The sequence below is a fragment of the Chlorocebus sabaeus genome, chromosome 11, assembly GCF_047675955.1.
Source record: "Chlorocebus sabaeus isolate Y175 chromosome 11, mChlSab1.0.hap1, whole genome shotgun sequence".
NCBI classification, from domain to species: Eukaryota; Metazoa; Chordata; class Mammalia; order Primates; family Cercopithecidae; genus Chlorocebus; species Chlorocebus sabaeus.
In genome coordinates this window covers 54,567,878-54,595,002 of record NC_132914.1, presented here as the reverse complement: position 1 = coordinate 54,595,002, position 27,125 = coordinate 54,567,878, and the positions used below count along the sequence as shown (strand labels likewise).

The window sequence follows — 27,125 nt, the reverse complement described above, 5'->3', positions numbered from 1 at the left end:
GAACTATGAAATCTTGGGCAGGTTCCTGTGGCTGTCTTGGCTTTGGCTTCTTTTTTTTTTTTTTTTTTTGAGACGGAGTCTCGCTTTGTCACCCAGGCTGGAGTGCAGTGGCGCAATCTCGGCTCACTGCAAGCTCCGCCTCCCGGGTTCACGCCATTCTCCTGCCTCAGCCTCCCGAGTAGTCGGGACTACAGGCGCCCGCCACTGCGCCCGGCTAATTTTTTTTCTATTTTTTAGTAGAGACGGGGTTTCACCATGGTCTCGATCTCCTGACCTTGTGATCCGCCCGCCTCGGCCTCCCAAAGTGCTGGGATTACAGGCGTGAGCCACCGCGCCCGGCCGGCTTTGGCTTCTTAAATGGAGAGAATTATATTTGTCTCACAAGATGATAAGAGGAATAAATAAATCTTTCTTAATCCTAACATTAATTTTACTTCCAAAAATAAAAATTCTATGAATACGTTTTTAAAAGCTAATGTTTATGCTTATAAAATATTGACAACACACACTTTTTTGTGACTTCTATTTTAAATCCTTTAGGATTTTGGAGAACCACACTTTTGTCAGTCGACTTTTAAAAATGGCCTATCAGGACCCTACTCATAAAGCGATCTCAATTGTAGGCGTCTCATAACAGAAAGGTCGTGATAAAAACTAACCGAAAGAAAACCGAAGGAACTTCAAACGGCTTCGATGTTAATACCGAGTTTGGTCAAGAAGGCCTCTCCCATTCCGATTTTCTATTGGTTAAGCTTACCATCAATCACACCAGTTGTAAATAAACTGAAGACGGAAGCGTGTTGTTAGCGGGGTGGGATCTTCCTGTCGCCACTGCTGGGGTGAGAACCCATTTTCTAATAGGCTGCCAGCTGCTTTTCCCGCCCTCTCTCTTCAGTTGCTAAGGGGCGGGACTCGTAGGGCCCTTGGAGAGCCGGGCGCTCGAAGCTCTGCCCATCCCATTGGTTGAGAGGGGCGGGTTTCGTAGAGGATAGGCTGCTGGTGCTGCCCGTTCAGAGTTAGTTGCTGGGGTAAGGCACGTGAGGAGGAGGCGGCTTGAGGCAACCATGGCGGGAGGAATGAAAGTGGCGGTCTCGCCGGCAGTTGGTCCCGGGCCCTGGGGCTGGGGTGTCGGGGGCGGTAGGACAGTGCGGCTACTCTTGATCCTCTTCGGCTGCTTGGTCTACGGCACAGGTACCGCCCGGGCAGCAGCTGCCAAGGGGGCGGGTGCCGAGGGGGTTATTTTTGGAAAAGGGATTGTCTGGAGGGCGCGGGCCGTTATTCTGCAGACGGGCGGTGGCTCTACCGAGGGGCGCCGGCATAATGTGGTGGAAGAAACTTGGCGGGCTAGTAGGCGTCGGGGCTGAGGGTCTGGGCCCTGGAGCCGGCTGGGGCAGCTTCCCAGAGTGGGGAGGAGCCTGAAGCCCTTTGGCGGAGACAGGAAGGGAGGCCTAGACTCATTGAGAAGCGATCCTGGGGGCTCTGTCGCGCCGCAGAGGCCTCCTCGAGTTTCTTGGTTAAAAGAGAAAACCAGGGGACCATTCTGGGCAGGCAGAGCTGCCGCGGGAAAAGGACCATCTCATTCATTCGGCAAATTAGCAAACACCATCTGAGCTTATGCTCTGTCAGGACGCAGGGCACGGGTGGCAGAACGAATGTGGTTGACAGAAATGCAGTGATCTCTACTGTCTTCTCATGTAAAACTTTGACTCCTTCCCCCACCCCCCACCCGCCCGCAAATGGCGTCTTGCTCTGTCACCCAGGCTGGAGTGCAGTGGTGCGATCTCGCTCACTGCAACCTCCGCCTCCCGGGTTCAAGCAATTCTGCTTCAGCCTCCCGAGTAGCTGGGATTACAGGCGCCCGCCACCGCTACCGGCTAATTTTTGTATTTTTAGTAGAAACGGGGTTTTACCACGTTGGCCAGAGTGGTCTTGAATTCCTGGACCTCGTGATCCATCCGCCTTGGCCTCCCAAAGTGCTGGGATTACAGGCGTGAGGCGCTGCGCCTTTCCAAGATCTTGACTCTTAACAGCCCTGTAGAACGGAACTGGAGTTATTCCACTTTCCACTTATAAGTGAATTATAAGTTATTCCACTTTCCACTTACATTATATTCCACTTATTTGGTACCTGCTGCTGGATAATGAAGTTTGGACTGGAAAGGAAACCCTTCTGCTCCAATCCAGAAAATTTAAATGTGTTTCTGAAAACCTCCTTCTACCCCCTTATTATTAAATTCAAAACAGAAAAATACGTGACGTTTTCTAGAATCCACTGGAGGAAGTTGACGCTCAAGAGAATAAAGATAATAGTATCTCATAAACACACATTACCATCTTTTTTTTTTTTTTCCTGAGCTGGAGTTCGCTCTGTCGCCAGACTGGAGTGCAGTGGCAGAATCTCGGCTCACTGCAACCTCCGCCTCCCGGGTTCAAGCAAGTCTCCTGCCTCAGCTTTCTGAGTAGCTGGAGCTACAGGCGTTTGCCACCACACCCAGCTAATTTTTGTATTTAGTAGAGACGGGGGTTTCACCGTGTTGGCCAGGATGGTCTTGATCTCTTGACCTCGTGATCCACCGGCCTGGGCCTCCCAAAGTGCTGGTATTACAGGCGTGAGCCACCGTGCCCGGCTTTTTTTTTTTTTTTTTTTTTTTTTTGAGACGGAGTCTCTCTGTCGCCCCAGGCTGGAGTGCAGTGGCCGGATCTCAGCTCACTGCAAGCTCCGCCTCCCGGGTTCACGCCATTCTCCTGCCTCAGCCTCCCGAGTAGCTGGGACTACAGGCGCCCGCCACCTCGCCCGGCTAGTTTTTTGTATTTTTTAGTAGAGACGGGATTTCACCGTGTTAGCCAGGATGGTCTCGATCTCCTGACCTCGTGATCCACCCGTCTCGGCCTCCCAAAGTGCTGGGATTACAGGCTTGAGCCACCGCGCCCGGCCTTCCCGGCTTTTTTTGTTGTTGTTGAGACGGAGGAATTTCTGTCTTGTTGCCCAAGCTAGAGTGCAGTGGCCCGATCTCGGCTCACTGCGACCTCCACTTACCGGGTTCAAGCGATTCTCCTGCCTCAGCCTCCGAAGTAGCTGAGATTACAGGCACGTACGCCATCACGGCCGGCTAATTTTTTGTATTTTTAGTAGAAACGGGGTTTCACCATGTTAGCCAGCCTGGTCTCTAATTCCTGACCTCAGGTGATTCACCTGCCTCGGCCTCCCAAAGTGCTGGGATTACAGTAGTGAGCCACCACATTTGGCCATGCTCTCTTTCACCTCTCCCTTTGGTTCCTGCCTATCTCATGCTGCCACTTGATGATTATCCTTACAGCTTTAAGGTGGTCTCAGCATCCTTAGAAGAGGGCCCAGGATAGCATTCGAAGGGCCATTATGTGAATAAACTTCTTAATAAATGGGGTAGTGAGTTGTGAAGAAAAGAGAAAATATAGGCAAAAATGCTCCTACATAGTAAGCACTCAATTAGCAGTCTCTCTCTAAGTTTTTTAAATGAGGAGAGGAACAGAGACTTCTTGGCTTGGAGAAGAGTAAACTCAGGGGGTTACATTTGTTCAGTGCTGCCTGATAGACTGGTGGCAGCTAGGAAGAGCAATCATGGAATTAGAGAAGAACTTTCTAAAACTCAGACGTTACCTAAAGTTAGAATGGAGTACTTCAAACTGTAGAGAGTTCCTTCTTACTGGAAATTTTTTTTGAAAAATTTGATTGTAGCTGGGCGCGGTGGCTTACGCCTGTAATCCCAGCACTTTGGGAGGCTAAGGCGGGCGAATCATCTGAGGTCGGGAGTTCGAGACCAGCCTGACCAACATGGAAAAACCCCGTCTCTACTAAAAATATAAAATTAGCCGGACGTGGTGGCGCGCACCTGTAATCCCAGCTACTCAGGAAGGCTGAGGCAGGAGAATCACTTGAAACTGGGAGGCAGGGGTTGTGGTGAGCCAAGATCACGCCATTGCACTATAGCCTGGGCAACAAGAGCGAAACTCTGACTCAAAAAAAAAAAAGAAATTTGATTGTAAAAATAATGCATGTTTGTTTGTTTGTTTATTTTGAGACGGAATCTCGCTTTGTCACCCAGGCTGGAGTGCAGTGGCACGATCTCTGCTCACTGCAAGCTCCGCCTCCCGGGTTCATGCCATTCTCCTGCCCCATTCTCCCGAGTAGCTGGGACTACAGGCGCCCGCCACCACGCCCGGCCGCCTCAGCCTCCTAAAGTGCTGGGATTACAGGCATGAACCACTGTGCCTGGCCACAATAATGCATGTTTATTTTAGATGATTTGGCAAGGTACAATTAAGTATAAAGAAGTAGGCAGAAACCTCACTGTTAATCCATTCAGAAGCAATCTATTTTAAAATAGCACATTTTCTTCTGATCTTTTTCCACATATTTTTAATTTTTTATGAATTGATAATTTGTATCCAGTCAGTACTCTAGTTCTCTTCCCTGGAGGCTGCCAGTTGTTACCAGAGATAGTTTTATCGTTTGATTTTGTAGTACAATAATTTTCCCACGTAATTTAAAATTCTTTGTTTTTTGTTTGTTTGTTGTTTGGTTGGTTTTTTTTTTTGTTTTTTTTTTGTTTTTATTTTTTTTTTTTGAGATGGAGTTTTGCTCTTGTTGCCCAGGCTGGAGTGCAATGGTGCAATCTCAGCTCACTTTAACCTCCGCCTCCTGGGTTTAAACGATTTTCCTGCCTCAGCCTCCTGAGTAGCTGGGATTACAGGCGCCTGCCACCACGCCCGGCTAATTTTTTTTGTATTTTTAGTAGAGATGGGGGTTTCACCATGTTGGCCAGGCTGTTCTCGAACTCCTGACCTCAGATGATTCACCTGCCTCGGCCTCCCAAAGTGCTGGGATTACAGGCGTGAGCCCCCACACCTGGCATTAAAATTCTTTTTTTTTTTTTTTTTTTGTTTGAGACGGAGTCTCGCTTTGTCGCCCAGGCTGGAGTGCAGTGGCGCGATCTCGGCTCACTGCAAGCTCCGCCTCCCGGGTTCACGCCATTCTCCTGCCTCAGCCTCCGAGTAGCTGGGACTACAGGCACCCGCCACTTCGCCCGGCTAATTTTTTGTATTTTTAGTAGAGACGGGGTTTCACTGTGTTAGCCAGGATGGTCTCAATCTCCCGACCTCGTGATCCACCCGCCTCGGCCTCCCAAAGTGCTGGGATTACAGGCGTGAGCGACCGCGCCCGGCCTAAAATTCTTTATAAATGTTGTCTTACTTGTATTACATTCCAATATATGGGCAAATCTTCATTTAATTTTTTCTCTTTTTTTTCCCCTGAGACATAGTCTTGCTGTGTCTCGCCCAGGCCGGAGTGCAGTGGTGCAATCTTGATTCCGGTTTCAAGCCATTCTCCCATTTCAGCTTCCCAAGTAGCTGGGACTACAGGCGTGTGCCACCACACTTGGCTAATTATTTTTTTTTTTAGACAGAGTTTTGCCCTTGTTGCCCAGACTGGAGTGCAATGGCACAGTCTCGGCTCACTGCAACCTCAGCCTCCAGGGTTCAAGCAGTTCTCCTCCCTCTGCCTCCCGAGTAACTAGGATTATAGGTGCACGCCACCATGCCCGGCTAATTTTTTGTATTTTTGGTACAGACGGGGTTTTACCAGGCTGGCCAGACTGGTCTCAAACTCTTGACCTTGTGATCCGCCCACTTCAGCCTCCCAAAGTGCTGGGATTACAGGCATGAGCCACCACGCCCAGCCACACTCAGCTAATTTTGTATTTTTAGTAAAGATGGGGTTTCACTATGTTGACTAGGTTGGCCTCAAACTCCTGACCTCAGGTGGTCCAGCCGCCTCAGCCTCCCAAACTGCTGGGATTACAGGTGTGAGCCACCATGCCTGGCCATATATTTTTTTTCTTTTTTCTTTTTGTAGAGATGGGGTTTCGTCATGTTGGCCAGGCTGGTCTCAAACTCCTGAGGTCAAGCAATCCCCTCACCTTGACTTCCCAAAGTGCTGGGACTACAGGCGTGAACCACCATGCCTGGCCCCAACTTTTTATTTATTTATTTAATTTAATTTTATTTATTTTTTTGAGACGTAGTCATGCTCTGTCACCCAGGCTGGAGTGCAGAGGCGCAATCTTTGCTCACTGCAGTTGCAGTCTTCCCCTCCCAGGTTCAAGTGATTCTCCTGCCTCTGCCTCCTGAGAAGCTGGGATTACAGGCGCCCACCACCACGCCCAGCTGAGTTTTTTGTATTTGTAGTAGAGACGGGGTTTCACCATGTTGGCCAGGCTGGTTTCAAACTCCTGACCTCAAGTGATCCGCCTGCCTTGGCCTCCCAAAGTGCTGGGATTTCAGGTGTGAGCCACCATGCCCGGCTGGACAGTGGTCACTTTTAAACCTTGAATTAGCTGATACTAAATAGAAATTGAGAGGAGAATCATCTGTTTTGGTATATCAGAGGGACTGCATATAATCATTGCCTGCTCTTAAAACTTGAAGTGAGACAAAACAGCTGGAAGGAAACAACCTTGAAATCTTTTAGTATCCTCCTAAAGTACTATATATTAAAAATATTGCTGGCTGGGCGTGGTGGCTCACGACTCTAATCCCAGCACTTTGGCAGGCTGAGGTGGGTGGATCAGTTGAGGCCAGGAGTTCTAGATCAGTCTGGCCAACATGGTGAAACTCCATCTCTACTACAAAAATACAAAAAAAAAGTTAGCCAGTTGAGGTGGCTCATGCCTGTAATCCCAGCTACTCAGGAGGCTAAGGTGGGAGAATCGATAGAACCTGGGAGGCAGAGGTTTCAGTGAGCCAAGATTGCACCACTGTATTCCAGCCTGGGTGACAGAGGGAGACCCTGTCTGAAAAAAAAAAAAAAAATGCTCACTGGGTGTGGTGGCAGATCTGTAATCCCAGTGCTTTGGGAGGCCAGTGTGGGAGGATTGCTTTAGGCCAGGAGTTCAAGACCAGCCTGGGCAACCTAGTAAGACCTTGTCTCTCTAAAAAAAAAAACTAGCTGGGTGTGGTGGCGTGTACCTGTAGTCCTGGCTGCTTGGGAGGCTAAAGTGGGAGGATTGTTTGAGCCCAAGAGTTTGAGGCTGCAATGAGCTATGATCACATTACTGTACTCCAGCCTGAGCAGCAGAGCCAGACCCTGTCTCAAAAAAAAGAAAAAACTTGCCAATTCTGTTCCACTCAGGAAAGGGATAGAGAAAATCAACAGATGGAGTATTTTAGCTTACTTTAACTATTCCTTTATAGGACAGGAAGTATATCTAGACCATAGTCAGACCTGGGGGTGAATCTCAGATAGGCTATTTACTACTTGTGTGGTTTTGGATAAAATTAATCTTTCTTAAACATCCGTTCCTCATTTATGAAATAGGGATTATGAGAGTGCTTACCTCATAGCATTGTTGGGAGCATTAAATGAGACAGCATACTGTCTTATTTATTTATTTATTTATTTATTTATTTATTTGAGACGGAATTTTGCTCTTGTTGCCCAGTCTGGGGTGCAATGGCATGATCTCCGCTCACCGAAATCTCTGCCTCCCAAGTTCAAGCGATACTCCTGCCTCAGCCTCCCGAGTAGCTGGGATTAGAGGCATGTGCCACCACGCCTGGCTAATGTTTTTGTATGTTAGTAGAGATGGGGTTTCTCCATATTGGTCAGGCTGGTCTCAAACTCCTGATCTCAGGTGATCCGCCCAGCTCGGCCTCCCAAAGTGCTGGGATTATAGGCATGTGCTACTGCGCCTGGCAGCATACTGTCTTAATAAGTACTTAATAGTAGTTTTTATTATTACTTGTCTGACTGAATGACTGTGTAATATTTAAATAATTAAACAACAGAAATAAGACTCTGCCTTAGTTCTTCTTTCTTCTCAGTTTTTTCCCTTATTTCTCAGTCTGGCTAATGTTTTAACCCAAAGTTTAGGAAAGTGGTTAGTTTAATCTTTTTCATGAAATGAGTTATAGTTATTAGCTTGTTATGTTTAATTCTTGTTTCCTTTCTTTGCATAAAGCTGAAATTGATGTAAATGTGGTCATGCTTCAGGAATCCCAAGTGTTTGAAAAGCGTGCCAGCCAACAATTCTGTTACACAAATGTGCTTATTCCAAAATGGCATGATATATGGACACGGATACAGGTAATAACTTGGAATTCTCTGGCAGGGGCAGCTTCTGTAAATTTCTGTCTGTCGGTGATTAATGAGTATTTTGACACTTTTCTCCCTTTCACATACTTAAAAAAAAATGTTAACAATCTTGTTAGGGTTGAGATTATCCTGAGTTGTGTTTTCATCAATAAGCATTTATGCCTACTTTGTATTCCCCTCTGCTCCCTCAAGTAGATTACAGTATTCCAGGGTAAACTTCCTTTCCTTTTCCCTAAGAAACTGCTTCATTTTCTTGTCCTTCATTTTGCAGTAAGTGTGTGTGCACACACACACACACCCCTCTTGCTTTTTTTATTTTTATTTTTTATTTTTTGAGGCAGTCTCCCTCTGTTGCCCAGGCTGGAGTGCAGTGGCACCATCTTGGCTCACTGCAATCTCCGCCTCCCGGGTTCAAGCGATTCTCCTGCCTCAGCCTCCCGAGTAGCTGGGATTACAGGCATATGCCACCACAGCTGGCCAATTTTTTTGTATTTTTTGCAGAGATGGGGTTTCATTATGTTGACCAGGCTGCTCTGAAACTCCTGACCTCAAGTGATCTGCCCGCCTCAGCCTCCCAAAGTGTTGGGATTATAGGCATGAGCCATCACACCCAGCCCTCCTCTTTCTTTTTAAAGGCCTTATGCCTTCTTTGGGCTGGAAACTGTTATGTGCCTGTCAGGATGTAAACTCTTTTGCCCCGCTGTTCCTATTCTGATTCTACATGAGGCATTTCATAAACCCCCAGAGCTGAAGAATGACTTTGGTCTCATTTGTTTCATAACACTGTTAAGTCACCTGGCAAACAGGAGTGTCTGGCAGTAACAGTGATTGAACAAAATGAGTCCTTTCAGAAATGTCGTAGTTGTTATAAGCATAGTTACTGATAAGGGCATTTGTTGTTCACATCAAAAACAGGGTGAACTTGTGGATTTTTTTTTTTTCAGACGGAGTCTTGCTCTGTCACCCAGGCGGGAGTGCAGTGGCACGACCTCAGCTCCCTGCAACCTCCGCTTCCTGAGTAGCTGGGGGCCGTGCCTGACCGACTTGTGGATTTTTTTAAAAAATTATTTTAAAAAAAGTCTGATAAGCTGGGCACGGTGGCTCATGCCTATAATCCCAGCACTTTGGGAAGCTGAGGCGGGTGAATCACTTGAGGTCAGGAGTTCGAAACCAGCCTGGCCAATATGGTGAAACCCTGTCTCTACTAAAAATACAAAAATTAGCTGAGGGTGGTGGCACGCACCCTGTAGTCCCAGCTACTCAGGAGGCTGAGGCAGAAGAATCACTTGAACCCAGGAGGCGGAGGTTGCAGTGAGCCGAGGTCATGCCACTGTACTCCAGCCTGGGCGATAGAGCAAGACTCCGTCTCAAAAAAAAAAAAATTATCTGATAAAAAGTGATACTCCATCTGGGGCACATTATAACCAACATTTACTCATAATCAGTGACTTGTGACAATGGATTGAACTGAGCCTGTCATTATGGAAAACGTTTTTAGTTTTCTGGGGCAGTTTATGCCTGGCAATTTTCTTAATATTATAGACCTTTGCTCTGTGTGATCTCTAATAAATAGCTGTATCGATAACTCTTTCAGCTTGGAAGTCTTTTTTCCTCTATGTTCTACGTTCTAGGTCAGAACGACCTAATAGTAGATTCAGGTCGTGTTAATAAGAAGGTATTCTAACAGCTGTCTCTCTAACATGTGCAGTGTTACTTGCCCAATTATGTTTTAGCCTCTGTATTTCTATATTTCTGATAAGCCTTGTGGAAAACTGACACTATTACTGATTTAGTTGTTTACTCTGAGGGTTTTAAAAAAATTGTATTTGTGAAAAATTAAAATTCCTACTTCCTTTTTTCTCATCCTGATTTTATTTGTGTTACAGATCCGAGTAAATAGTTCCAAATTGATTCGAGTCACGCAGGTGGAGAATGAGGATAAACTGAAGGAGCTAGAGCAGTTTAGTATCTGGAACTTTTTTTCCTCCTTTTTAAAGGAGAAATTGAATGACACCTATGTTAACGTGGGTCTATACAGCACGAAAACCTGCCTTAAAGTTGAAATTATAGAGAAGGACACCAAGTACAGTGTCATTGTGATCCGGAGTAAGTCTCACCTCTGTTTTTCTGATGGATTCTGTAGTGATAAGGACTGAGTTCTGAAGGGTATAATTAGTGAGACTGAGAAGTCAGCCCAAGACATCTCCAGTTGGGTTCTGATTATAACCCTGAGTATACCACTGCTCTGCAAGGTTCATGGAGACTTCACCCCATATCAGACACTTTAGGCCTAGAATTGAAACTCCACCTCAGGAAATTCTGAGTACTTCCTTACCTGGAACTGTGAAGACTTTTATTCATAATTACAATATGCTGCTAATGGCCCTGAGCATATATGCCAAATACTGTTAGAGTAAATCAGATAGATGTGTTCTGCTTTCTGGACACTTCTAGACAAAGGTAACTATCCGATGTGTACATGCCTATATTTAAAGACATGAATGGTTAATAAAAATTGAAGAAAGGTAAAATTGAATATTAATCATTCACAAGTAAAAAGTGTATTCATGGAACTATAAATAAAGATGAAGACCACTGCAGTTTAAAACTTACTTAGTGGAACTGGGAGAAGTTTTTTCTGAAGATGACTGAGAAAGTTTCAGAGAAGATGGATCTTCTTGAATTCTCTCTGACTTTGTTTCCCCTTGGTTACTTCACAGGGTCCTGGGATGTTGTAAGTAGTAGAAATGTTTCTAGGTTTAGTATGAAATAGGTTGTACCCTTCCATTTGTCTTAGGGTTCTTTGGTTATGTAGGGTTGGCTTGTTTTTTGACGTTCCTTCTACATTTACTGATTCCTGCTGCTCCTGTTCTGTTTGTGGGCCTCCCGTAGAGCTGTTGAATGTGAAAGCTGTGGGAGTATCTGGTATGCCACTGAGGGGCCTTTGCAAGGGCCCCCTGGTCCTGAGTGAGATGTATTTGCGTGTAGGCTTTTCCAGCACAGTGCTCTGTAGCAAAGGGAAGTAGGTGGTATTGTTGGGCAAGAAAAGCGGCCAGTTAGAGAACAACACAAGGCCCTGACCCACAGTTCTGGGAGTTCTGGGCAAATCTGCTGAGTTCCATGACTGTGAGTGACTTAAAGCTTGAAAGCCAGAGTGATAGAGACCCCTAGTGGGTGATTGCATGAATTGCTGATGGTACTGTGTCTAGCTTTGTCCAAAACGAAGCTTGAGTTTCTTTTAACCTTAGCCGAAATAAAAGTAAGATCATCAGGCAAATACAGGTTAGACAGAGACCTAATTATACACTGGAAGGGTGCCCAGGCTTTAGGTGGAATTTAAATGCTTTTTAGGTGGGCTGTTCGCATTTATTTTTACCGTAGCTGACCAATAGTGCCAACATTGTCTTTTATTCTATAATGCCTTAAGCTGTTTTGTTCCCTTATTAAGCAAAAATCTTTATTTATTTCAGGATTTGATCCCAAACTCTTTCTTGTTTTCCTTCTTGGACTTATGCTATTTTTTTGTGGAGACTTGCTGAGCAGGTAGGTTCCAAGGCTAGTGTGTAGAATGACACGGCTCATACCTATCCTGCTTGGGTTTTATAATAACTATTAAGTACTGCCATTCCCATTTCCAAGATCTTTATGGCTTGGCTGTTGCCTGCTTTGATAGTTTAAAAAATACTTTAATGTGAATTATGATTTTTGTTTTTTCTTATTTGAACAATATTGACAGTAATGAAATTCCCACATTAGGTTGGCCTATCATTAGGTTGATAGGAGTTAGCCAATACAGTGAAATGGAACATCATCACCCTTTCCATTGCTAGAAGTAATGTGTTAAGGTGTCATCTTTACAGGTCCATGGGTTGATGAGTTTCATTTTGTTCAGACGTAGAGAGACAAATATCGGCTGGGCGCGGTGGCTCACGCCTGTAATCCCAGCACTTTGGGAGGCCGAGGTGGGTGGATCACGAGGTCAGGAGATCGAGACCATCCTGGCTAACATGGTAAAACCCCATCTCTACTGAAAATACAAAAAAATTAGCCGGGCGTGGTGGAAGGTGCCTGTAGTCCCAGCTACTTGGGAGGATGGGGCAAGAGAATGGTGTGAACACGGGAGGTGGAGTTTGCAGTGAGCCAGGATCGCGCCACTGCACTCCAGCCTGGGCAACAGAGCGAGACTGTTTTTAAAAAAAAAAAAAGAGACAAATATCAACTGCTCAGCCTGGGCAACATGGTAAAACCCTGTGTCTACAAAAAATACAAAAATTAGCTGGGTGTGGTGGCATGTGCCTGTGATCCCAGTTACTCAGGAGGCTGAGGCACGAGAACTGCTTGAGCCTGGAGGCGGAGGTTGCAGTGAGCCGAGATCACACCATTGCACTCCAAGCTGGGCCACAGAGGGAGACCCTGTTTCAAAAAAATAAAAAGTGCTTATTCATTTTCTTCCTTTAAGAACCTACTAGTTAAGACAGGTGAGACTGACATGTACAAATATGAAGAAAATATATAGGTAACTAAATAAACATTGAGTGAAGGTAAAATCAGCATTAAGTTTGTATACAAGTAAAAAGTATTTGTGGAATAGTGAATGAAAGATTAACAATTGGAGTTTGAAGTTGGGCTGGAGTGGGGTTGCTGGAAGTTGTTCCTTGTTTTGGGGATGCTGGGAGAAACAGTGAGGGAGGAATAACTGGTAGAAAAAAATCTGGAATAGGGGGCTGGTTGTGGTGGCTCACACCTGTAATCCTAGCACTTTGGGAGGCTGAAGAGGGGAGGATGACTTGAGCCCAAGAGTTTGAGACCAACCTAGGCAACATAGTGAGACCCTGCCTCTACAAAAAAATACAAAAATTAGCCAGGCCTGGTTGTGCGTGCCAGTGGTCCCAGCTACTTGGGAGTCTGAAGTAGGAGGATCAGTTGAGCCCGGGAGGTTGTGGCTGCAGTGATCTGTGATCGCACCACTGCACTCCAGCCTGGGTGACAGAGTGAGACCCTGTCTTAGAAAAGAAAAAATAATAATAATCGGGTTGGGAGAGATGATGGAGATGGGAATAGGACATTACACAGAGGCTCATTATTGGGAAATATATGAGGGAAGCCCTTGAATACTAATCTTCATAATCTGATAGTAACTACATAGCGTCAGTCTCTACAGTTCTCTGACCTCAAGTTTTGGGCAAATATAGGCACACATCAGTTTATTGTACTTTATTGTGGTTCACAGATAGTGCATTTCTTTCCAAATTGAAGGTTCCTGGCAACCCTGGGTCGAGCAAGTCTACCACACCATTTTCCCAATAGCATGTGCTCACTTGGGGTCTCTGTGTCACATTTTAGTAATTCTTATAATATTTTAGACTTTTTCATATGATTATAACTGTTATGGTGATCCATGATCAATGATCTTTGATGCTGCTGTTGCAATTATTTTGGGGTACCACATGTCCATGTAAGACACTATATTCATGCTGTTGATAAAGATACCAGAGACTGGATCATTTATAAAGAAAAAGAAGTTTAATGGACTCATAGTTCCTCATGGCTGGGGAGGCCTCACAATCATGGCAGAATGCAAAAGGCACATCTTATATGGCGGCAGGCAAGGGAGAATGAGACCCAAGTGAAAGGGGAACCCCCTTATAAAACCATCGGATCTCATGAGACTTATTCACTACCATGAGAAACAGTATGAGGGAAACTCCCCCCATGATTCAATTATCTCCCACCAGGTCCCTCCTACAACATGTGGGAATGATGGGAGCTACAATTCAAGATGAGATTTGGGTGGGGACACAGCCAAACCATATTAGACAGTGAACTTAGTAAATGTCATGGGTGTTCTAACAACTCCACCAGTTGGTTATTCCCCTGTCTCCCTTCTTCTTGGGCCTCCATATTCCCTGAGAAACAGCAATATTGAAACTAGGCCAATTAATAACCTTAGAGTAGATAGTAAGTCTTCAAGTGAAAGGAAGAGTCATACATCTCTCTGATTATGCTTAGTGAGGACAGCAAAAGCCAAAATAGACCAAAAGCTAGACCTCTTGTCCCAAGTAGTTAGCCAAGTTGTGAATGCAAAGGGAAAGTTCTTGAGGGAAATTAAAAGTGTTACTCCAGGGAACACACAAGTGATAAGAAAGTGAAACAGCCTTATTGCTGATATGAAGAGAGTTTTAGTTGGCTGTTGAGAAGATTAAACCAGATACAACTTTTTTAAAGCTAAAGCCTGATCCAGAGCAAGACCCTAACTCTCTTCAATTCTGTGAAGGCTGAGAGAGGTGAGGAAGCCTCAGAAGAAAAGTTTACAGCTAGTGAAGGAAGGTTCTTGGTTCATGAGATTTAAGGAAAGAAGCTGTCTTCATTACATAAAAGTGCAAGGTAGGCTGGGCGTGGTGGCTCATGCCTGTAGTCTCAGCGCTTTGGGAGGCTGAGGCGGGCAGATCACTTGAGCCCAGGGAGTTCAAGACCAGCCTGAGCAACATGGTGAAACCCTGCCTTTACAAAAAATACAAAAAAGTCAGTCATGGTACCAGCTACTTGGAAGGCGGAGGTGGGAGAATCACCTGGGCCCAGTAGATCAAGGCTGCAGTGAGCCGTGATCACACCATTGCACCCCAGCTTGGGCAACACAGTGAGACCTTGTCTTAAAAAAAAAAAAGATGGGCCAGGCGCGGTGGCTCATGCCTGTAATCCCAGCTCTCAGGGAGGCAGAGGCGGGAGGATAGCTTGAGCCCAGGAGTTCGAGACCTACCTGGGTAATATAGCGAGACCCCGTTCTCCACAAAAAGGAAAAACAAAACAAAACAAAAAAAAGGATGAAGCAAGCACTGATACAGAAGCTGTAGCAAGTTGTTCAGAAGATCTGGCTAAGATCATTGTTGAAAGTGGCTACAATTAAAGAGCTCCTCAATGTAGGCAAAATAGCCTTATACTGGAAGAAGATGCCATTGAGGACTTTCATGGTGAGAGAGAAGTCAGTGCCTAGCTTCAAAGGAGGGGTGATCCTCTTGTTAAGGGTTAATGCTGTTGGAGGATTGACTCCAATTTTGAAAGAAGTTCTGTGGTGAAATGCTATCAGACAGTATTGCATGCTTTAGAGAAATCTTCATGAAAGGAGGAGGAGCCAGTGCAGCAAACTTCATTGTATTTTAAGAAATTGCCACAGTCACTCTAGTCTTCAGAAACTACCACCTTCATCAGTCAACAGCCATCAACATGGAAGTGAGACCCTCCACCAGCAAAAAAATGATGACTCACTGAAGGCGTAGATGATCTTTGGCAGTTTTTAGCAAAGCATTTTTAATTAAGGAATATATATTTTTAAGACATAATACTGTTATATACTTAATACACTCTAATATAGGGTAAACATGATTTTTATATGCACTGGGAAACCAAAAAATTTGTATGACTGACTTATTGCAGTTGCAGTATTTGGTTTGTTGCAGTGGTCTGGAACCAAATTGGAAATGTTTCTGATGTTTGCTTGTACTGCTCTAATCTTGTACCTTTTAAAATCTTTTGGCTAGGTTAGTTGTCCTAGTTTCAACAGTACTATGTATGAAATATATACATATGGTCATGAAATACATTTTTTTTTCTGCAGAAGTCAAATTTTCTACTACTCCACTGGGATGAGTGTGGGAATTGTGGCCTCTCTACTAATCATCATTTTTATACTATCTAAGTTTATGCCTAAGGTAAGTATCAGAATCTTCATGTGCAGCTAGAATGAATTTGGATAGCTGAAGGACTGTTTTCCTGGGTAATCTTAGAAAACTGAAAATGTGTATTGATGGCTGATGAGTCAATGTCCTACTCTCCTTGATTCAGAAAGGTACTTTCCACGATGAAACTTGGAGCCTGATTACAAATTCTTTCTTTTTATATAAAATCCTGTGCTCGGAGTGGGGTTAAAGTCTCCTTCCTGTTTTTTAATTATATAGCCAGGCTTTTAAGTTATTTAACATCTCATCTTCCCAGTGTTCCTTGCAGACTGTACCATTTTAAGTATAAAGGACATCTTTTTAAGAGAAGTGTTTTTTGTGCATTTTGAGTAGGTTGAATTTTTTTAAAAAAAAAATCATAGTTCCATTTTGCTTCTTTTATGTATGGAAAGCCTGTTGTAACTTTTTGCTTTCACTTCTACTCTCTGTCTTAGAAAAGTCCCATTTACGTCATCCTGGTGGGAGGCTGGTCTTTTTCTCTGTACCTCATTCAACTAGTTTTTAAAAATTTACAAGAGATCTGGAGGTGTTACTGGCAGTATCTTTTAAGTAAGTGTTGTCGGTTTTGCTTTCCTTTTGTATGTTTATAGGCTGTTTCAGTTAATTTAATCATGAAAAAATTTTACCTGCTTATGGGATTTAATAGTTCATGTCATTTTTTAAGACTTTTAAAAATCATAGTTTTTCACTTACTTCTAACCCCTCTACGATTATCACCTTCTCTTAAATTAGAATGGTACTGTTAAGGAGAAGATGTTCATTTATTGGTATTCATAAATATACCTTTCTTTACACAGTAAACATCTTTCTGAAAAGCTGTAAATGGACCTTATTAATGGAATCATATTTTAAATATACTTGGGGACCTTAAGTAAAGGACTCTGCAGTAAATTTTTTTCTCCTTCATTTCTGAATGAACTGCTGTAGATTTTATTTACAAAGTAAAAATCCTTGGTCCTATAGATAGTAACCTTTGATTTATCCTTTGAGGGGTGATTAATCTGGATTTCCATATATTGGTTTTTAAAATAGACTATTTCAGGGTTGTTTGACATATAACTTTAATGTTCTGTTTGAACCGAATAAATTTAGGACAGCAGAAAGGATAGAAACTTAGAGAAATGTATTCTAAGAAAAAAGTGTGAATAGTTAAGTAAAAATCTGATTTCCCGGTTCAATTGGTGCTATATAGTAAATTTACTACTGCTTCCCACACAAATTATTTTTACCAAGTATAGATGAAAAAGAATGTCTTCTGATAACTCTTCTCATAGGTTATGTCCTCACAGTTGGATTCATGAGTTTTGCAGTGTGTTACAAGTATGGGCCCTTGGAGAATGAACGAAGTATCAACCTGCTGACCTGGACCTTGCAGCTAATGGGCCTGTGTTTCATGTATTCTGGCATCCAGATACCACATATTGCCCTTGCCATTATCATCATTGCTCTGTGTACTAAGAACCTGGAATACCCTATTCAGTGGCTGTACATCACCTACAGGTGACTGAAAGGCAATGTAACTTAATATTGACAGGTACAGTGTGGGATGCAGTTGCAGCAAGAGGATACAGAAGTGTTGACCTGGGAGCTTCTTCGTTAATGAAAAGTCATTGTGTTGTACTTCCGCCTTTGTTCCTTCCCGAGTCTATTTTTTTTTTTTTACTTTCTATAGGAATTTTTATATTTTTATTCTAGTCATTTTATATAAAATAAAAAATGTCTAGTAAAATGTCATGTGTTCCTGTTACCACAAGGTGGTGCAAATTATATCACTTTTTTTTTGAGATGGAGTCTTGCTCTGTCGCCCAGGCTGGAGTGCAGTGGCATGATCTCGGCTCACTGCAACCCCCACTCCCGAGTTCAAGCGATTCTCGTGCCTCAGCCACCTGAGTAGCTGGGATTACAGGCATGCGCCTCTACACCCAGCTAATTTTTGTATTTTTAGTAGGTTTCACCATGTTGACCAGGCTGGTCTCGAACTCCTGACCTCAAATGTCAGGGGTTCCTAAAATGCTGAGGCAATCCCAAAGTGCTCGAATTACAAAGTGCTGGGATTACAGATGTGAGCCACCACACCCGGCCACAAATTATATCACTTTTATACTATATGCTCATTGAGGTCTCCTGGGTTCAGTTTTTTTTTTTTTTAAAAACAGAGTCTCGCTCTGTCACCCAGGCTGGAGCACAGTGGCGTGATCTTGGCTCACTGCAACCTCCGCCTCCCGGGTTCAAGTGATTCTCCTGCCTCAGCCTCCCGAGTAGTTGGGACTACAGGCGGGCGCACCATGCCTGTCTAATTTTTGTATTTTTAACAGATACGTGGTTTCACCATGTTGGCCAGGGTGGTCTCAAACTCCTGACTTCAGGTGATCTGCCCGCCTCAGCCTCCCAAAGTGCTAGGATTATAGGTGTGAGCTACCTCACCCGGCCCATTTCAGACTATTTCTCAGTGGCTTTCAGATTGCTCTGGAGGTCTTAGTCTTATTTTAAGATGTAATTCGTAGCATGTTTTGTCACCTTGCAAAATAAATATGGAATGTTCCTAGGTCCTGAAGTTGTCTATTATAGATAGTCAAGGTGATACCTTCAATCTGGGAAATCAAATTATTGGACCACAATCTTTTTTGGCTTTTTTTTTGAGACGGAGTCTTGCTCTGTCACCAGGCTAGAGTGCAGTGACACAATCTCAGCTCACTGCAACCTCCGCCTCCTGGGTTTAAGCGATTCTCCTGCCTCAGCCTCCTGAGTAGCTGGGATTACAGGCACATGCCACCACGCCCGGCTAATTTTTGTATTTTTAGTAGAGATGGCGTTTCTCTATGTTGGCCAGAATGGTCTCAATCTCGACCTTGTGATCCGCCTGCCTTGGCCTCCCAAAGTGCTGGGATTACAGGCATGAGCCACCGTGCCCGGCCTTTTTTTGAGATGGAGTTTTGCTCTTGTTGTCCAGGCTGGAGTGCAGTGGCATGATCTCGGCTCACTGCAACCTCCGCCTGCCCAGTTTAGGCGATTCTCCTGCCTCACCCTCCGGAGTAGCTGGGATTACAGGCATGCATCACCACGCCCGGCTAATTTTGTATTTTTAGTAGAGACAGGTTCCTCCGTGTTGGTCAGGTTGATCTCCAGCTCCTGATCTCAGGTGATCTGCCTGCCTTGGCCTCCCAAACTGCTGGGATTATAGGCGTGAGCCACTGCGCCCGGCTAGGACCACAATCTTATACTATAATTTTCTTGTTATTTTCCCATCTATTAAAAAATAAGTATTTTATCATTTATTGAAAAATAAAGTGAGTTTATTCACATTAGTGGATAATACTGACTAATTTTTCACTTTCTATAGGCATTTTTATATTTTTATTCTAGTCATTTTATATAAAATAAAAACGTCTAGTAAAATGTCATGTGTTCCCGTTACCACAAGGTGGTGCAAATTATATCACTTTTTTTTTTGACATGGAGTCTCGCTCTGTCGCCTATGAGTTGTCATTCATAGTCTAATATGTCAGGCGTTCATTATAACTAAAGATGTCTATGGAATTTTTAGGAGTGATGACTCTTAATGTTCAGGCTGTCTGCTATATGCTTGGCCCACTGAAGGGAGCTAGAAGTAAGATTACTGATTAATGATTCATAATGTTATTTTGGTGAGCACAGAAAGGTGTATAAGGCAACAGAAAAGCCTGTCCCCCCTCGTCTCCTGACAGAAGAAGAATATCGGATACAAGGAGAGGTAGAAACCCGAAAGGCTTTAGAAGAGCTCCGAGAATTTTGTAACAGTCCAGACTGCTCTGCTTGGAAGACTGTTTCTCGAATCCAGTCTCCAAAAAGGTACACTCTTGGCCAGATATACCAAACATCTATCAGGGTAATTGTGACCTTGAGTTCTACCAGAGATCGTACCTCTAGAGAATCATGCACTTGTGACCTTTGTTTTCCTGTTAATCTTCAAGTAGTCAAGAGAAAGGTAGATATATAATCACACATTAAGTAGTAACCTGTTTCCTCAGGGAACTATCTACTCTAGCTTTGATTGTAGCATTAAGATGGGAAGACTCCAGTACCATATTAAGTTTCCTTTCTGAAAGTTTTGCATTGCTCCCTGAGTTGGTAGGGTTCCTCTCCACTCACTTTTTAGTTGGGGGCAACTATACCAATGAGTATGTGAAGCTTCAATTCAATTTGGAATCATGATGGTATAAAGTTTATAGGGCCATAAACGTGAATAACTGTGTAATGCCCCTTAATCTTCTCTTATCGGGATTACAGATGACTAAAGGAACCTTGGCACTTTCATAATTAGAAAGGATAGGCAAGTGCTTATTAAGCAGGATGGAGTTGCAGGGGTATTGGCCTATGATCCCAGATTTCCTTTTCTCCTTAACTTCATGCTTTAGTCTATTTACCTGCCAGAGTAAGGACAAGGATGTTGGCTAGACTCAATATAATTTGTGTTGTGAGCATATCGAAGGCTTTAATTTGTTCTTATTTTGAAAGAAAACCAAAAAGGACAGAAGGCATATTTCTAATGAGTATTATCTTCTCTCTTCCAGATTTGCTGACTTTGTGGAAGGCTCTTCCCATCTCACGCCGAATGAAGTTTCTGTCCATGAGCAGGAGTATGGATTAGGGAGCATTATTGCCCAGGATGAAATCTATGAGGAAGCATCCTCTGAGGAGGAGGACTCATATTCTCGGTGTCCTGCTATCACACAGAACAACTTTCTAACCTAGGTGGTGGTCAGTTATCTTTATGTGGACTGGCTTGGTGCCTTGGTCCGTGTTGCGTGTGTTGTGCAATTGCTTTCAACCCTTTGAAACAGTGAGATAGGGTGGAAATTCTCCCACTGAAATAAGAGGCCTAAAAAGGCCTCCCTTTGGAATTGGGAGGTCTCTATGGGATCCCTGAGGAAGGAGAGTGGATAAGGTAGTGAATACTATGGTAGTTCACTTCCCATTGGTTAAGCTAACATCCCACTTTTATGTTCCCAAAGAAATTAGATGGCCACAGCTAGCATGGCATTCTAGTTCCTTTTTGAAAGTTGATTCAATCATGGCATTTCTTTCACTGGCTCTCCAAAGTAAGAACTGTTGTTAAGTGCAGGAATGCTTTTTGATTATAGGCTGCATCTTCCAGAGAGAAATCCACAAATCTGAGCCTCTTTCACTCTAGCTTTTATTTCAGTGACTTTAGAATAATTATTGATTTAACTGTTTTGGGGGGGAAATGGATTTTTATTGTTTTGTTTTTTAAAACGTAACAAACTCATGTTCCAGAACCAGCAAGTGCTCTAGAGTGACAAGCACGCCCCCTAGGCCCCTACATATTTATTAATATGGATTATCCATTAAAGCCCCAGGAGCTGCTGTTTTAAGCTTTGATTTAGTTCTCATACATATGATGGAAAGTCCTATTTGCCTTTAGGAACATGCTTGTAGGCTCTTCTGCAGGTGAGGTGTGTTGGGCTTTTTATTATATTCGACTTTCAATTCCATCTTAAAAAACATTGGTATTCTTCTCTTCCCATTCTTCCTTGCCCTGCCTTTGACCTTTCAGGAAGGGTCAGTTCCCTTACCTGTGAACTATGTATGTTCAGAGTAGCATTATTCCTGCTAGCTAGGAGAAGTCATCTTGTTTAGGGGATTTGGATGCTTTTTACAAGTTCTCCATTTTTCCTGTCATTGGGTCACGTATCTTTGAGTTGCTATGAAATCAAGAAACTATGTCCTTTTCCTTTCCCTCCCTTTGTCTACATGTTCTGTCCATTCCTTTCAGCCTTTTCTCACCACCCATACTCCCCCCCAAATCTGGGTAATTTTTAAGCCCTGGAACTATGTAGTTTCTTGATACAGAATTTGTAGTTATGCAGCAGCCACAATTTGCATTGCCAGGAAATAGGCTCCAGGTTATCTTCATGCCTCTGGGTGCTCATTCAGCTGTCAAGTTTCCATGAACTTACACTTCTTTGTGATTGCATTTCTGACCTGAGATTTATGCTGCCTGTTGTTGTAGTAGCATTAGTTTCAGATTATTTTGCCAGTGCAAAGTACGCCTTATAAACCAGCAGTGTTATCTGTGAGGAAGCAAATTTTCAAGTGTCTGTCATTTACTTGGTTCTTTTTCTTTGCAGTCTTCAGCCTCATACCCTGGAAAAATCTGTAATTACTTTAGCCAGGAAAATAGATGGTCATGGCAAGCGCACAGCATCAGACTTACTGGCTCACCATGATCATGGAAAAAGGCAGATGATTTTTTAAAAAGCCGTAATGACTCCTTTAGACCAGCCATTTAGCGTGGGTAATTTTGAAAGGCCTGGCTCCATTGCAGACTTCCAAAGGGTCAGCTCTGAGACTGCCCTCCAGGTGGGCAGTTGATTATTTCCACCAGTGTTTTCCACAGCCTTAAACTGTCCTAAAGTGACAACTACCTCAGTTGGCAGGAAAGAGACATATAGTAGAAAGTGAAAAATGAGCAGTATTTGGGCAGATGCTATGGGTTACAGTTGAAGGGTAAAAGGAACTTTACATTGGGAAACCTTTATACCCTTGTGAATTATGTACATGGTAAAATGTTCTCTCTCTACAAAGAACTATTAAAACTTCTGAGATATACTATTTTTTACCTTATTTATAGAAATTGAGACCTAGCATATTTAAGCATAAGTTTATTTTAAAAAATAATTCAACTTGTGCAAGTGGTCTCAGGATTCTCTGGAGATTTTGGTGCCTCCCCTACTTAGGGCGGTGATAACTTGCCTCTAAGGGTGACTTTTCCTGATCATGTCTTTATTTCAATGAGAAAGCACTGTGAAATTGTGAAAGATTCTCCTCTTTCTCTGTTTAATAAACCCCCATGAAATATAGTTTCCATCTCTAGATCAGTTTTTTTCCACCGTGTTTAGATTTGAGGTGAGTAAAATCAAACTGTCTTTTACTCCCTGTCTGGTAGTTGGAGACCTGAGCTGTAGACAGTGGAGATGGCAATTGGTTCTGCAGCCTGAGAGTTGCTCTCAGACAGTGAAGGACGGTGCTTCTCTGGTGTGTTGTGTGTCCTTGCCCTGCCTACCTGTGGCTCTGCCCGGATGCTTCAGATCCTCTGTGTACCCGGAGATTGCTTGACTTCAACCTTCTTTAGGAGCTGCTCTTGTCTCCCTCTTGGCCACTTAGTTTGCTGGCTCAGTCACTACTTGAAGACCCCATTTAATTTTTCACCGGCAGTTATAGCTCTTGTGATTTGAGTACAGTCTCATCTCTCAGACCAATCTCATAAAGAAGGATCGAAGGGATAACTATGAGGTAAGCTGGACATCGGAGCCATGTTTGCTGCCACATCAGCATCTTGCTCGGCAAATGTCAAGCCATAAATGGGCTCCAGGGCTCCGGATCTCATCAGCATTGGAAATCTATTGCCTCTCATCAGTCTGACCAAATTATGTAGAGCATTAACGTAGAGACTCCCATTAATGGGAATACAAGAGGCAGCTGGCATAAAACATTTCTCTTTCACTTTCCTTTCCCACTTAGATTGCTTCAAGAGACCAACAGAACACAGGGATCAAAAACAAGGAAAATTTAGCAACTTTGTTACCTTCTAATAAGTAATTCCTGTTAGCCATTGCATCTCACCAAAACTAGTTTATTTTTCCCCTCAAATTCATGATTTTTATGTCTGTTACAAAGGGAATTTTGCTGATGATAGCTTTTTGGTCCCGCTGTTCCATTTTATGCTAATAGATTCCATTCTAGGTCCCATCCGCCTCTTCACTGATGGTGTTCCCTTTAACCTTTGGCATGTATAATAGAATTTTGGTGAATGAAAGAACCCAAATAGGCCGGATAGTCCCCCCAGGTCCTGATATCCATAAAAGGCTTGGGAATGCATTATGTAATTGTCCTTAGTCTTTTTGTTGTTTTAGAAAAAAAAAAAAAAGATGGGCTCAGATGGATGCCTACGTAAAAATGGTTCCTAGCTGTGTACTCATAACTTTTCTTTGAATTGAGTAGTGAAAGGAAGTAGGAGGAAAGGAAATTAAATGTCCTTCTGGTATTCTTTGGACTCAAGTCTGACATATGAGATAATAACCTATATTGAAATGCCAAGAATTGTATCTGAAACAAGAGAACAGTTTGACACATTTATCATACCTTCATATTACATATTAACTGAAATCAGTTAATAAACATATGAAATATCCATTGAACAAGGCAAATGCACCTAAACCTTTTGTTTCTGTTTCTACATAGCAAAAATGGTTTTTTGGTTTTTTTTTTAGGGGAACCTATGTAATTATGACCCAGTGATGTCTTTTGGTGATTTAAGTTTACGGATTCAGGTTACAATTGAGTTGGATTCTAGATGGTTACTACCTTGAAAAGGATGTTTGTGCCTTATGTGACACGAGCCAGAGCCTGCTGGGAATAAGCAAAGCAGATTCATGCCAACACCAACTCGTAGCTTTAGTGGGGGATGGGAGTGGTCACAGACTTCCAAAATGTGGGGCTTTGGATTTCCATACCACCCCACGTGTGTGTCATCTTCCTCTCACACTCTTGATGATAATTTGAAAATGGTGAAATCACCTCTGAATTTGCCTGTAGCATGAGTACATTCTTATGACAACATAACAAATAGTTCAAAATGTGAATATTAGAAGCTGTTACAGCCTACAATTGCCGTAATTTTCCACATTTGTGGAATTGATATTGAAATAGCGGGGCGAAGGAATTACTGGCAAGTTTTAGCCTGTGGTTAATACCTTAGGGTTGTTTAAATATTTGTAATTTTATTTAAATGTTCATGAATGTTTGAAAGGAACAAAATTATCAGGGATGGCTCTTTGCCATGGGTCTTATTTTTACCCTCTTTTCTGTAAGAAAAAAGAACAATGTCTTATGTATTTTTAAAGTTTTTGGTATAGTTTCTAATTCCAATTTTAATAAAAGTTTTATAGATATGTCGTGGTCTTTCTTAATGAACATATTATTTTCTTGTTTGGATTTCTTGTTTTCAGGTATCAGCAATTAACTCCTCAGTTTCCTCTTTCTAATGAGATGGTTTTGCATGCCATTTATTTCCCTTTTTTTCTTAGCCACCCCTTCCTGTCCTGAGTCTGTACTGGTCTACTTTCATCCTTGGACTCAATGATTTCCCAGGATGCAAAATCTCTAAGGGGTATTCTTCCAGGAGCAGCAGGTTATACTACCATGCTGTCTCATAGAAAAGCAAAATATAGGTTATTCCTGGCCCAAGGAACTACTCTGATTACACTTTAGTTCTTTTGTTTTTTTATGGCACAAAATATCTCTTTTGTTTGTCCATTGGGATGGAGGGAAGACCTATAGCTCCAGCTATGGGATCCCTACCAAGAGCTCTGTATAGGATGGAAGAGAGAGTAGGGCTATAGTGAGCATTATGAGTATTGAAGAAAAACCTTAATTATGTCTAGGCCCAGCTTCTACCATAGGAGTCTGGTACCTTTCATTTTATGTATTGGCTATCTTCTTTGCTCTGGGAATCCTTTGTAATATTCATATTAACTCTTTCATCTAATTAATTAATTATTATTATTTTTTTTGAGACAGAGTCTTCCTGTTGCCCAGGCTGGAGTGCAGTGGCATGATCTCGGCTCACTGCAATCTCTGCTTCCTGGGTTCAAGTGATCCTCCTGCCCCAGCCTCCTGAGTAGCTGGGATTATAGGCATATGCCACCACACCCTGCTAATTTTTGTATTTTTAGTAGAGATGGGGTTTCACCATGTTGGCAAGGCTGGTCTTGAACTCCTGACCTCAAATGATCCGCCCGCCTTGGCCTCCCAAAGTGCTGGGATTACAGGCATGAGCCACTGCACCCTGCCTATTTTTTATTATTATTACTTTTTGTTTTGTTTTGTTTTTTGAGATGGAGTTTCACTCTGTCACCCAGGCTGTAGTGCAGTGGCAGGATCTTGGCTCACTGTAACCTCTGCCTCCTGGGTTGAAGCAATTCTCCCTGCCTTAGCCTCCTGATTAGCTGGGATTACAGGTGCCCACCACCATTCCTGGCTAAGTTTTTGTGTTTTTTAGGTAGAGATGGGGTTTCACCATGTTGGCCATGCTGGTCTTGAACTCCTGACCTCAGGTGATCTGCCCACTTCAGCCTCCCAAAGTTCATCTCAGTTATTTGGACTGCATGGAAATCCATTGTCTATTTTTTTTTAAGACAGAAAGTTGGCAAAGTAGGAAGAAAACAGGATGTAGAACATACGTAAATTTATGTTAATTAATGCACACTAATGACATCTTTTCTCCTCTTCTTTCCATAACTACCACTAGGTAAATAAGAGACACAGGTGATCGTTAATGGTTGAACTAATAAAAACTTAAAGCATAATTGCTAGATGTACATCATAGAGTTTTAGTGAGGATAAAAAAAGATGGTGAGTTGTGTAAAGCAGTTCTCCAACTTTAAAGTGCATAGGAGTCACCTGGGGATCTTCTTAAAATGCAGATTTTGATTCAGTAAATCTTCAATGGTGCCCAAGAATCTGCATTAATTGTTTTTTAAGAGAGAATCTTGCTCTGTCACCCAGGCTGGAGTGGAGTGCAGTGGCACACTCATAGTTCAGTGCAGCCTGGAACTCTTGGGCTCAAGCAGACCTCCCAATTAATCCTCCTGAAGATTCTGGATTTCTAGTAAGCTCCCAGGTGATCAGATAATGCTGGTCTTTGGACTTCATTTTGAATAGCAATGATGTAAAGCACTTAGCTTGTTACCTGGCACATCTTAGTCCAGTCTAAGTATGATAAATGTTATTAATACCAAATAGTTTATGAGAGCCAAGAAGACCCTCTACCACCAAATATCTTCCTCAGCATATCTGAAAATGTCTGCCTTTTTATTGTGTAACATCTTTTTAAAAGTTAGTGTCTGTGGGAGAATTAATGAGTGAGTTGGCTTAATCAGATTGCAGCCCTCCCAATTTGTCAGAAATCAGCACCAAATGATTTGGAATTTTAAATTTTTTTTTTTTTTTTTGAGACTATTTTGCTCTTGTTGCCCAGGCTGGAGTGCAATGGTGTGATCTCGGCTCACTGCAACTTCCACTGCCCAGGTTCAAGCGATTCTCCTGCCTCAGCCTCATGAGTAGCTGGGATTACAGGCACCCGCCACCATGCCCAGCTAATCTTTTTTGTATTTTTAGTAGAGACGGGCTTTCACCATATTGACCAGGCTGGTTTCGAGCTCCTGGCCTCAAAGTGATTGGCTTGCCTCGTTCTCCCAAAG

The 27,125-nt window shown here is 43.0% G+C and overlaps 1 protein-coding gene across 2 annotated transcripts; it reads left to right on the top strand.

Annotated features, from left to right (window-relative positions):
• Window positions 1-1,018: 1,018 nt before the first annotated feature.
• NEMP1 (nuclear envelope integral membrane protein 1) lies at window positions 1,019-24,814 on the top strand. 2 transcript variants are annotated; one of them, XM_008003729.3, is made up of 9 exons: window positions 1,019-1,191; window positions 7,998-8,122; window positions 10,018-10,237; window positions 11,602-11,674; window positions 15,744-15,837; window positions 16,299-16,413; window positions 17,139-17,364; window positions 19,519-19,692; window positions 20,415-24,814. In XM_008003729.3, exons 1-9 carry the CDS (start codon window positions 1,065-1,067, stop codon window positions 20,593-20,595), a joined length of 1,335 nt encoding a protein of 444 aa, XP_008001920.1. In that variant the 5' UTR covers window positions 1,019-1,064; the 3' UTR covers window positions 20,596-24,814. The 2 variants fall into 2 exon arrangements, with proteins under 2 accessions (XP_008001920.1, XP_037852846.1); XM_037996918.2 differs by lacking the exon at window positions 16,299-16,413 and having other exon boundaries at window positions 1,033-1,191; window positions 17,276-17,364.
• The last annotated feature ends 2,311 nt before the right edge of the window (window positions 24,815-27,125 follow it).

Bases quoted from the DNA above. Each gene is read 5' to 3' on its own strand.
- NEMP1 (XM_008003729.3), top strand. From the start codon at position 1,065: ATGGCGGGAGGAATGAAAGTGGCGGTCTCGCCGGCAGTTGGTCCCGGG. The intron at 8,123-10,017 runs GTAATAACTTGG...TTTGTGTTACAG, and splicing joins ATATATGGACACGGATACAG to ATCCGAGTAAATAGTTCCAA. The intron at 17,365-19,518 runs GTGACTGAAAGG...TGGTGAGCACAG, and splicing joins TGGCTGTACATCACCTACAG to AAAGGTGTATAAGGCAACAG.